This window comes from Terrapene carolina, unplaced genomic scaffold (genome assembly GCF_002925995.2).
Source record: "Terrapene carolina triunguis isolate 2854851 unplaced genomic scaffold, T_m_triunguis-2.0 Scaffold180, whole genome shotgun sequence".
In the NCBI taxonomy this organism is placed as follows: Eukaryota; Metazoa; Chordata; order Testudines; family Emydidae; genus Terrapene; species Terrapene triunguis.
The window spans coordinates 130460-142506 of NW_020664531.1; the positions used below are offsets into that span (position 1 = coordinate 130460).

General features: G+C 41.4%; 1 protein-coding gene across 1 annotated transcript in view; it reads left to right on the top strand.

Moving 5' to 3' along the window:
• The window catches only part of LOC112113135 (E3 ubiquitin-protein ligase HECW1-like), a gene marked incomplete at its 5' end in the record, with an annotated part of 150531 nt that overhangs the window by 125222 nt on the left and 13262 nt on the right, over nt 1-12047 (top strand). The window contains 2 exons of the mRNA XM_026654074.1: nt 474-603; nt 10446-10592. Of these exons, the coding sequence (XP_026509859.1) occupies nt 474-603; nt 10446-10592 (277 nt within the window). The remainder of the gene's footprint in view (nt 1-473; nt 604-10445; nt 10593-12047) is intronic.

A 12047-nucleotide genomic window follows, 5' to 3' on the forward strand; every position in this document is an offset into this window, starting at 1 on the left:
AAGATTCAGTTGAATGAATTGATATATATTGACAGATGATAACTCAGAGGAATGTTTAGCTGAAATGGTTGGTTAAACCATGATTTGAGGACTTCAGTAACTCAGCCAGAGGTTAGGGGTCTATTACAGGACTAGTGGAGGAGGTTCTGTGGCTGCAATATGAAGGAAGTCAGACTAAGTCCCTTCTGACCTTAAAGTCTATGAGGATTAATCTGAATTTGCAGTGAAGTCTCTTTTAATAAGCTTTTAAAATGCACATCATTCTCTTTTACTGATATTTAATGTTCTGTAGTCCACGCACTTTGAGTTTGGTGTTTTAACAAAAGGTGTATGTATAAAGTCAAAAGGGCATCAGCTTTTGTCAGAGCTTTGTCATAAGAAAACACTGTACATGTTCTGAGCAGTAAACCATCATCCTGGTACACATAAGGTTATATCTTCCTCGTCGTTTCTCTGTCTTGCTGTACAATTAGGCCATGTGATTTAAGTGACTTGGAGTACCTGGATGAGGAGTTTCATCAGAGCTTGCAGTGGATGAAGGATAACAACATCACTGATATCCTGGATCTCACTTTCACAGTGAATGAGGAGGTGTTTGGCCAGGTGAGTATGGCTATGTGACAAACCATTGCAGAGTTTGAAAAACAGATTTGGAACTGACATAGTCAAACACAATGAACATCATTCTGTTTGAACAGATTCATAGTAAATTCCTTTAACCTTTTCAATGCCATTTTCATCTCTTGCCTTTTGTTCTTATAAGCCATCTATTTCAGTGCACACAGTTATTCTCAGAGTCTACCGTGTACAATACCAGCCCTGGCTTCCCTACAGGCCTCGTCAGCCACACACTGATGAACAGAAGGAATTCTCTAAAGTGGAATATAGCGCCTCTTTCTAGGGTGTAATTCAGACAGATTTGTTATTCGGTGACTGTGGACAAAGGATGTAATTTACATGTTGATGTGACTGAAAGGATGGGGGGGAACAACTAATAGGTGGCATATGGTATGGCAACCCTCATCACTACTTTGCCTTGCAACTTCCTATTAGTTGCTATTCCTCCTATCCTCACCTCCTTCTGCCCACTGGGCATGTAAATTACCCTTAGTTATGCACCCCCAGTAATTATGCTTCTGCCACTTACACCTGATTGTTTGTTTTGATTTTGTTTTTGTTTGTTTGTTTGTTTAACCAACTTAGGCATGAGGCCAAATTTAGTTTTGAGTTATACCAATATAAATTCAGGATAGCTCTGTTGATTTCACTGGAGTTACTTTACATTTACACTTTTGTAAATGAGAGCATAATCTGTGTATTTTACACCACCACATATGACCCCACTGAATTTGACCCAATGAGATAGTGGTGGGACATCAAAGAGGAGATGTAGGAAGAACAGCTGGAGATGGTAGACTGTACAAAAGGGGAGAGATGAGGCTAGAGAGGCAGATTTGGCAATCATCAGCATGGAGACAGTAGGTAACGCTGTGAGCGTGGATGAAGTTGCCTAGAAAAAAGAAAGAGAGGACAGAGCCCCAAGAGAAACCAATGGGGAGTTAGGGGCAGGATTAAGAGCCACCAAAGGAGATGCTGAAGACTAAAGAAGTGTCGAAGCCGAGGGAAAGGAGAAAGTTCAGGATGAGGGTTTGACTGGTAGTCTCAAAGGCAGCAGAGAGATCAAAGTAAAATATTGCCCCTGTGACTTTCCAGGGAAGTAGTAAGGGCATAAGCCAGGCTGGAGGAGATCAAGAATAGAGTTGGAGCAGAGAAAATCTGGCAGCAGGAGTAAACAATAGGTCAGCAATAAGGATCTTGGAAGCAGAAGAGTCTGCAGAAGGGTATTTTCAAGGTTGAGGTTGAACTCTGGTGTGTCTGTAGACTAGTGGAAAGGAACTAGAGGATAGAGACTAATGACAAGGGAAAGAGGGGGAGCGAGGAAGGACAAGAGGCAAAAACAGAATCCAGGGGGCAGGATAAGGGATTACAAGTATTGGGGCCTCTTCAGAAGAGATAGGATTATTCTACACAGCCCAGCCATCAACTGTTTTCTTGGCTTTGAGCAAAACTTTGCGTGACATCCAAATGACGATGCAGTGGTTGCTCGGGCAGAAATGGCAGTTTAAAACTAATGCGTAAAGACGTAGACGGACAAACAAAGTTATGCAGATACACTGTACGGACAGATGAGTTACATGTATATTTACATTAGTAGACAATGAAGGTAAGTGAAAATATCAATGGGAGTTGTGCTCATTCATCTGAGAGCACCACCTGGCTTGCTACCTAGAATTACGCTCTTTGCAAAGAGAAGATGCATATCATTAAGTGGGATTTTGTTGCATGCTACAAATGAGATGGATTTTAAAAGAAAAGATCAAGATATCTGATAGTACTAAACCAGATGAACAACTTAGGGCCAGATTCTGATACCATTATTCATGTTGACTAGTACCTTACTTCACAAGCAGACCCATTGACTTAGCTGGGATTACTGGTGGAGTAAGGTGACTTTCATTGTGAATAAGAGCATCAGAATCTGGCCCTAATCTCCTTTTAGATTTTAAGGTTTTTTTGGGCAGGGACTGTCATTTTCTGAATGTTTGTACAGCACCAAGCACATTGAGGCCCCAATCAGGTTGGCCTCTAGGTGCTACCTCAATATAAATGTTAAATGATAAATCCATGAGAAGACTCTCATTGACTTTAATGGGTTTTAGGATCAGGCCCAAAGCTGGTCATGGGAGGAAGCAAATGTTGAGGGCCTGATATTCAGTATTTAAGAATAACTTCTGTGTTAGCTAGATACCATTCAAGCAGACAAGTGGCAAATGATCTAGCAGAGAGTCCCAAGAATTTGGCCAGCAAAATTAGAAGATTGAAAATTGTAGACTGGTTGCCAAAAAAACTGTGTTTAAAAGAATATGGTCAAACAACAAAGATCTTGTGGACAAGAAAGTTTAGGAAATGGAAGAATGAAACCTGGAATTATATATTACTCACAGATGAGTCCAACTTTGAAGAGTTGTTGGATCATTTAAAGAGTGGGTGAACAATACTTTACCAAAATGTAAATCACAGTGGTCGCTCTATTAATATTTGGGAGCTGCATCTCAAAGGATGGATAGGGCAAACAAAATCTAGAAGGGACATTTGGGTGCAGCATCGGACTCAGCTCTACCCCACCAAGATTGCAGTCTTTCTTGCGCCTTGCACCTGCAGGGATTGTGTGTCACTGTCCCTGTGGCAGCACACAAATCCCTCTGCAGCTCTGCTGTCACAGCTCTGTTCACTCACTCCTGAGGGTTCTCTGCACATTCAGCAGCAGGGTGGCCTCCCCTGTGTCCGGGGGCTTGTCCTCCTCCTTGCAGTTCAGCCCAGAGGTCTTTGCTCATCAGCTTGAGATACATGGGGGACAAGGAAGGGAATCAGATAATGCAGAGGATCAGATAATGAGGATTCGGATAGTATACTATATAGAAATAATAAGAAGCTGAAGAAATTAATCATCGGGAAGGCTGCATGTTTTGGGAAATCCTGCAAGAGATTTGGGACAATGGGACTCAAGCACATGCTTAAAGCTAGACATGCATAACTGCTTTGCTGAACAGGGGCTTTCATGACTCTATCACAACTATGCACTGTCTTCAGGGATGAAATTGAGCCCTGGGGCCAAAGTCTCAGCTGGTGTAAATGAGTGCAGCTCCATTGGAGTCCATGTACACTAGCTGAGGATCTAGCCCATTATGTCTAACTTTACCCTGGTTACCCTTACTTGCTCTTACTGCTTCTCATTAAAGCTTGAGCTTGGATGAATCACCAAGGGTTTTCATAATTCATGATGCTACTCTAAGTCCCTGTCAATGGGCAGAATAATGAAGATCATATTATATATGCTTTGTATGCAATCTCTTGGACTAATAAACATATAAATCATGTATGCAGCCCATTCATTATCTATAGTAGACATCACTGCTATGGCAGCAGAAAACTGAAAAGGGCATAAGGAGGTTCCATCACTTTCTAAATCATTTTTTTAGGGCTTGTCTACTCAAACATATGGTTTGTGGCAAGTTGGGGTGTGAATCTACTTGCACTAGCCTTCCGCAGACTGTCTATGTGGACCCTGCTGATGTACATTAACAGTTTGTTAATGTGTTTTCATGTAGTCCTATTTGAAATCAGGTGAGCAGCCGACATCATGATTTGTTGATTTAATGTACCCTCTCTATACACATGCACATAATACATCATTGGAAAGCTTATTCTGTCTACTTTAAGATGATGTATGATGTGACACTGACAAGTGGTGCCATTACCATAGAAATGGGATAAACAATAATACCATCCACAATTAAAACTTTGAAATATTTGCATTAGTTTCTGTTAGATTAACGACTCTATGTATTATTGCAAAACATAAAATTGCATTTCTTTGTGACCTCAAAGCATCACGACAACTATCTAAAGGATGAAACAAAATAGAATAATGAATTTGAACAAGTATAATTAAAATGTAATAGAGCTGGTGACATTTCTAGTCAACTTCATTATCATCTTGTTCACCATTATGGTCTCTATTGAGTGTGTGGTCTCCATTGCTTTGGCATGTACACAGTTCTGTGCAGGGAAGATTGTTCTGACTATAGACACAGTTGATTGTGCAGTGAGCCCCTACTGGTATAGGAACAAATAAGATCTTGTAGAAGCTCAGAAGCCACTGGGCCCTTGAAGAATACAGGTAGTAGTTCATCATCCACATTTTTCCATCCATGTTGCAGTGGTGATCCAATATCTTGTTCACCTATGTGCAAAGACATCCAAATCTTTGTTTGCCAATATGCTCTTTAGACATGCTCTTCAAAACTGTCCTCACGTGGTAGGAGTTTGGCCAGTGACTTGTCCTTTTTGATGGCTAGATTGAGGTGCAAGCTATTCAGATTTATGTGGGTGTCCTTTTCTTTCTTACGCTGGTCATACATCACTGCTAACAATTTCCTTGCTGCAGAAATTGCAGCTTGTCTGTTACTCTCTCCCAATTTGGCAAGATCTCTGGAGCATAAAGCTCCCTTTGTTTTGACAGCATCAAACACAGATTTTTTTTCCCAGTACCAAATAGGGATGACACAGCAGGAAGTATGTTGCAGAAGTCAGGAGTGAGTGCGTCACAAATTGCATGCACAGTATGAAGCGACACTTGTCAGTTGTGCTGATAATGGTGCCTTTTTCAATCTATATGCTATATATGTGTTCCGTTTTTGAAAAGTAGTGAACCACAAGAACCAAACCTTCTGTGTCAAGTGACCTAATTATTATGGTTACTTTGACACCGAGAGGCCCAAAAGCCATATTAGCACATACAGCATGCAGAGGCATCATTGTATCTGCTTTCTCTTGAGTACTGTACAAGTCTTGGACTTCAATACCCACTGGTGATGGACTTTGCTACTTCCCCATTGTAAAAGCCTCCAACAAGAAGGTGCATTTTGAACCATATATTCACAGAGGAATTTTACAAGTGACTGCTGTTGGATGCCACATTTAGAAACTTTTTTCATGGAGGCAAAGGGTGTCCACCAATCACCTGGTATTTTTTGCATCCAACCTTAGACCTTGTCCAGTGCTGTCTTTCTGCAGTTTTCAAAGAGTTACTGTTATCATATGTCAAAGACTCTGATTACAGAATTAGCTTTCTCAAATCCTTTTAGGACCTGCCTTAAGTACTCAGCAGCCAATACACTGAATGTGTGGAATTTGTCTCCAGCCATCATTTGTATCACAGCGTTCTTTGATGGCATCTTTGATGTACACAGTGGTTTCTTTGCATATGTCTACACAGCAAAGAAAAACCCACTGCTGGTCTGTGCCAACCAAGTCAGCTCACAGGGCTCAGGCTGCAGAGTTGTTTCATTGCTGTGTAGACTTCGGGCTTGGACTGGAGTCCAGGCTCTAGGACCGTGTGGATGAGCCAGCCGTGGGTTTTTCTTTGCTGTGTAGACATATCCCTAGTTGCATTCTCTTAGCTGATGGATTCTTTCAGCTTGAGCTTCCAGCTGATGCCCTAATTCAGCTTTGTCTGTTGTTCTCATAGTTCCATCAGCATGGAAGAAGAACACAGGCACCTGTCCTCTTCGGTGACAAAGAACAGTTGCCTCTTCATCTTGCTAAGGGCAGGACTCTGCGGAAACATCATCTCTTCATCTTGCTAAGGGCAGGACTCTGCGGAAAACAATTGCTGGATTGATCGCTGCTGTGATTGTCCCTCCATTGTCAAACTTAAATTTGGTCCTCTTGGCCATGTCTGCAAATGTTTTGATGACTGAGTTCTTGACTAGGCTGAAGAAGCTATGTGTCCCATCAGAATCAAGTGCACCTGTCACAAATCTCTCCATTTGTTCTTCATCCACAATAGGTACATATGCAATTGCTGTGTAGATGCTCTTTCTTTGTTGCAAGCTTATGCTTGAAACTAGACCAAAATGGAATCACATGAGTGTGAACAATATCAATGCAATTTGGTATTGGTAGGACGTTATGAAGTAGTAGTCTTAAGAGACTCCAGAAGAGATCTCAGACATTGTTCATTTATAGGTGAGAAGAGTTTTTTTTCTAAGTGTTTTTTTATCGTGAGTCGGTTCTGGATGTATGTATTTGAAAAAACTGCACATTGCGTAAGAGTCTCTGATTACCTGGGTAGAATAAGTGACTTTTCTTTCCCATGGGTCAGTGATATTTCTTGTGATGCTGAACTATCTGCAAACTGTTCTTCAAATACCACTCTAGCCATTGAAAAGAAGGTACCTTTCCGTCAATGCTCTCTATGCTGATGTCTATATTACTGTCTCCTTTATGGATGAGATTTCTACCAGCATGAAGGGGTGTAATTCCATTTGAAATGAACATACCCCTCTGGAGTCTTTCTACTTCAGTTTTTGCAACACTAGTGATGAACTGCCTCAGCTCATCATAATTACAGAATCCATGAAGGTACAGTATGTCAGTTCAATTGTGAGGCCCAAACTCATGGGTTTAGCCATGCAGCAAGACCTGTGTGCAGAGGTGTGATCATTTTGGAACACTTAAATACTACGCACTCTGCAACTGAGAGACACCTTCTTTGAATGTCTTCTCAAGGACGATACCGCTGGCTGAATTATCTACCAACCAAAGGACAAACTCCTGCACCAATTGGGGCACAAAAGTAGCTGCCCTCTGTAAACTACAAACACCTGACTTTGGATAACATACTGAGGCTTTCGTTTTGGCTATTTCAGACCAAAGGATTGAAGCAGCATTATACAAAATCACTTGTTCATTTGAAAGCTATTCATCAGGCTCATTCGCCAGAAGAACAGCCACAAAACATTTGGATGAGTTAAGTTCCTGCTTCAGATGACTAGCAGCTTGGATAGCATTAGCTAATGTTATTGTGCTGCCTGGAACAATGGTAGATATGCATTTTCCGTGCTGTTCATAGAATGAAATTGCAGAACCATAATGTTTTTCTAATCTTGCCTATAATTTGCTACTAGAATAGCTTTCAGTTTCTACATCTGAGAGAAGTAGGGCGTTATATCTTTGTAGCAGCTTGGACAGAAGAGTCTTCTTGTTGTACATAATATAATTGTCTATCTCTTCTACCAGCTGATAAAGTGCAATTTCATAATGTGACTGTATTGTTGCAGTGCAACTAGATGGTTTTGCTTTAAGATTCCTTTTACTCAAAGAGGAAAAAGGCATGTTGAGTGACAAAAGCAATCAAGTCTTCTACAGATAATCAGTGCAATATGTCATCATCTTGTCTTTGACATGCTACCTCCCTTAGATTGGTTGTTCTCAAATGTTCCTATTTTATTAAGTTTCTTGTCTTTCTTGTGTGGTTTTCTCAAGCAAACAATGCAACAGGGCCAATCGCTGGAGGACATGCTTGCGCTGGTGACTATAGAAGCAGATGAACATTATGTTCTCTGATCAAATTCAGAATCTGTTTTCTTCCCTGGGTTCAGTAAAACTCTGACATGTGCAACATTCAACTTCCTTGTGTATTTCTGAAAGCAACCCCTGTGACAGAGTATTGGTGGCACATCATCTAAACTAGAAAACTCATCCAGTAGCCGTCAATACAATTCATCTCTCCTGACTTCTGCTGCCAGCATCACAGAATTCTGTCCAGCACTGATTGCTTTGACAGTTTTGTATTCTTTTGATTTTCTTGACAAATAACACATTTTTCAAAGTTTGTGAAGAGTCTTTTTCTCTTTGATGTAAACTTTAAGGAGCTTGTGTGCTCAATGTCTTCATATACTGTAATTTCTCTGTAGTGGTAAATTTATTATATTGTTAGCATTACCACCACCACTATCACCATTTTTCATTTTGTACACATATACAGACTTATGCTAAATTAGATATAAATTAGATCTGTATGTTAGTATCAAAATTACCATTTTAGAGCACTTTGATTGAAGCCCAATATGAAGCTGTGTATTGTCATCTCTAACACTAATACTGACCTGTGCATGTCATTGAATTAAAAATATTTGAAAGACTAGTACTGCATACTCAGGCAATTACAGATGAATTGCCTATATATGCAGACTACATTGTATGTACTATATTATATGTACAAATGGAGAAGCATTACATTAGGAATTCACATACATTTATATCTACCCACTATGCAGTACAAACTATGGGCACGCAATCTACTGCTACTGGTGCACAACCTTCAATATGAAACTCATCTGGTCAGCAAATTTCATTTGAAAATATAGAAAACTATTATAATCACTTGTGACCCACTCTGACAATTAAGAATATGCGATGTGAAAACATTTCATGTTAGTATATTGCAATATGTTGATATTTGACATCGTTGCCACAGCTTCATCATTTCTGTTAAAAAAAAAAATACTTGTCCATGCAAAACCAATACAAACCTTTTAATACATTATCACTTGGACATACATTGGTGTTTGACCGATGAACACCACATTAAGATGTTGAAATTAATTTAAAGAGTAAAATCTGTAGTTGTAGTCTTGTTGCAGTGTTTCTGGAACTGTGCAAAAAATGACACTTTCTCATTTTGGGTACCGTTGTTTCACCTCACCTACAGTCATATGGCACCACTTGACAGCTGCTTATCATACTTCATCTAAAAGAACATAAAATAAGCTTTGAAAGGATATGTGATGTGGGGGGAGTGTAGGTTGGGTACATTAACCTCCAAAAATATGGCCCTTTTTGGAGAATTGCCACATGCCTGAATGGGACTGGATCAGAGTGCATTAATGAAGTGTAAATGCGTGGCAGCAAGGTCCACATGGACAGTTTCTCTGCAGCAGGCTACTACAGGGTAGACTCACACCCCAGTTTGCCACAGACTAAATGTTCATGCAAATAAACCCTTAATTGTTCTTAATTTTTTTAATCTATTAGAGTGAATTTGAAATTAGTTTAATTACAAAGTAGATAATTTTTTGCAACATCTGCCAAAGATCATATGCTCACTGCATAGGTTCCTAAGGCTAATTCCTTCTAATCACTTCTTGTCTGCCTCAAACTTCAGCAATCAAACCAACTAAAATTAACCCTTAAGATGCTATGAAATTCTATAGCCATTGATATACGCTTCCACTTAGCTTTACTCACAGTAACAATTTTTGCCTAAGGGAGCATGTCACATGAGAGTAAAACTTTTGAACTGAAACAGGTAAGTTTTTGAGCCAACAGTTAACCAACTAATTGCATTTCTTCTGTGAGACAATCTGACTTCCTTGACACTGGGGCTGATTTTCTGTCCTGGCCTGTTCCCTTTGCCCTGGTTAGGAAGTTTGCAGCAGGCATAGAGCTGGCATAACTGGCTCCTAAGTCACCCTCCCTGCAGCTCTTGGTGGGAAAGGCAGGATGAACACGTGTGGTAAAAGTGAGCTATGTTTTGGCTATGATCAGTTGGTCAGTGGTTTCTGGGGGACCACTGCAAGCTGGCACAAGAAGTTGGAGCATTCTCAAGGCTGATTTAGTTGGGAATTGGTCCTGCTTTGAGCAGGGGGTTGGACTAGATGACTTCCTGAGGTCCCTTCCAACCCTGATAGTCTATGTTTCTATGGCTGCTGTAGCCTGTGCTGGAAAGAGGGGCTGAGCAGAGAAAATCATGGCACCTTGATGTGTCCCACTTCACCAAGTGTGATGTCGGTGAATCAAAGAATCTGAATCATTATCTGTATATGCCATTTGGAATGTGTTTTTCCCCTGCTAATTACTTTAATTTTTCTGATGGGAATGGGAGAGACACCAACATAGGGTGAGCTGTAATGATGCGATGTACTGATAGGAATGCAGAAATGTTGCTTGCGCCGCACCGTTTTGCAAAGCCTGCCTTGAATTTTGAAATACATGGTGATCTCTGCATTGCTACCCCAATATGTATTTCTATTTGATAGGTGACAGAAAGAGAGCTGAAATCTGGGGGTTCAAATACACAGGTGACAGAAAAGAACAAGAAGGAGTACATTGAGAGAATGGTAAAGTGGCGTGTGGAACGAGGAGTGGTTCAGCAAACAGAGGCTCTAGTCCGTGGCTTCTATGAAGTAAGTAACAAAGTTGCTCACGCCATCCACCACTAATGATCTGAATGTGACAAGCACAAGGGCAGCCTACTGACAATACCAGAAATGAATGGAATTCTCAAAACCTTAGCCGGCAGGGGTAGTAGCATCAGGAGATGATGTGTTTAATGTTAGTGATTAAGGGAGAAGGTAGCTGAATGTGCACTTGATTCTGCACAATAAAAAGTGATGAATGGGAAAAAAAAGAACAGGTAAACCTGACCTGCACTAATGAGATTACTGCTATCCAGTCACAACAATATTGCTATCTCATAGTAAAAGTAAAGCAGAGAAAGTTGCACATAGCTAAGCACCACACTGGTAAAATGAGGACAGCACTTAGGCCCTTGTGTCCTCAGACAATTGTACATACTGCCACTTTTTCACCATGCACACTTGCAAGTAAGGGAGGGGGAACTCAGGGTAGGCTTATTACTATCAGTGCAGAAGACCATGCCTAGCACTTGATCTCATTTGCACCCACATGAGTCTTCTACTTGCCAACCTCGTGCACCCTGCTGTGTACCATACAAGGACTTTCAGGATCAAATCCTCTATCTGCTCAGACTACAAAATATAGTCAGTTCCCAGAGTCTTGCCTTTTCCACTACTCGTGCCTGCCAATCAGAGGCACAGAGAACTGGAAGATCACAAGCAAGGAAATAAAATAAATTGCTAAGACATTATCCTAGGTTGCTGTACCCCGCAGAAGTCTCCTTTCATTCAAATAGAATACGAATTTCTGGCATGTTTGGATAGGATGTGTCCTGTCAAACCACATTTCACTTTCCTTGTGTATGTCATATGCTGTCCTGGCCAGAGGCTGAGTTTGTTGACTAATGAGCTACGACAATATTAACTGTTGGTATTGGCTTTGGTAACTATGAAAAAATGTCAGTCTATAAAGCATAGTGAGCCTGATTCTTCTCTCACTTACCCTGGTGTAAATCCAAATTTATTGGAGTAAAACTGGTGCAGACAAGAGGAGAATCAGGCTCAGTATACAGAATTGTAAAATGATTTTTCTTCTGTGGTTATTTCAGTTTTTCGGTTGGTTCCATTTTCCAGTCAATATTAAGCAGAGGCCATTGTTGATTATAAGACTCCTCAGGCTAGATTTTCAAAGGTATTCAGGCTTCTAATGATGCAGATCAGTTTGGGATTTTCAAAAGGCGGTATGCAGTTTAGGTGCCTGACTCCCATTCAGGGCCGGCTCCAGGCACCAGCCCACCAAGCTTGTGCTTGGGGCGGCACCTGGAGAGGGGCGGCGCGGCGCTCCGGCCGCCGGGGGGAGAGCCGAGCCACGGCCCGCTCGCCGCCCTCCCCCCGGCGCTCTGGCCGCCCTCCCCCCCGGCGCCCTGCCCCCGGCCGCCGGGGGGGAGAGTGGAGTCCCCGCCGGGGCTCGCCGCCCTCCTCCCAGGGCTCCGGCCGCCCTCC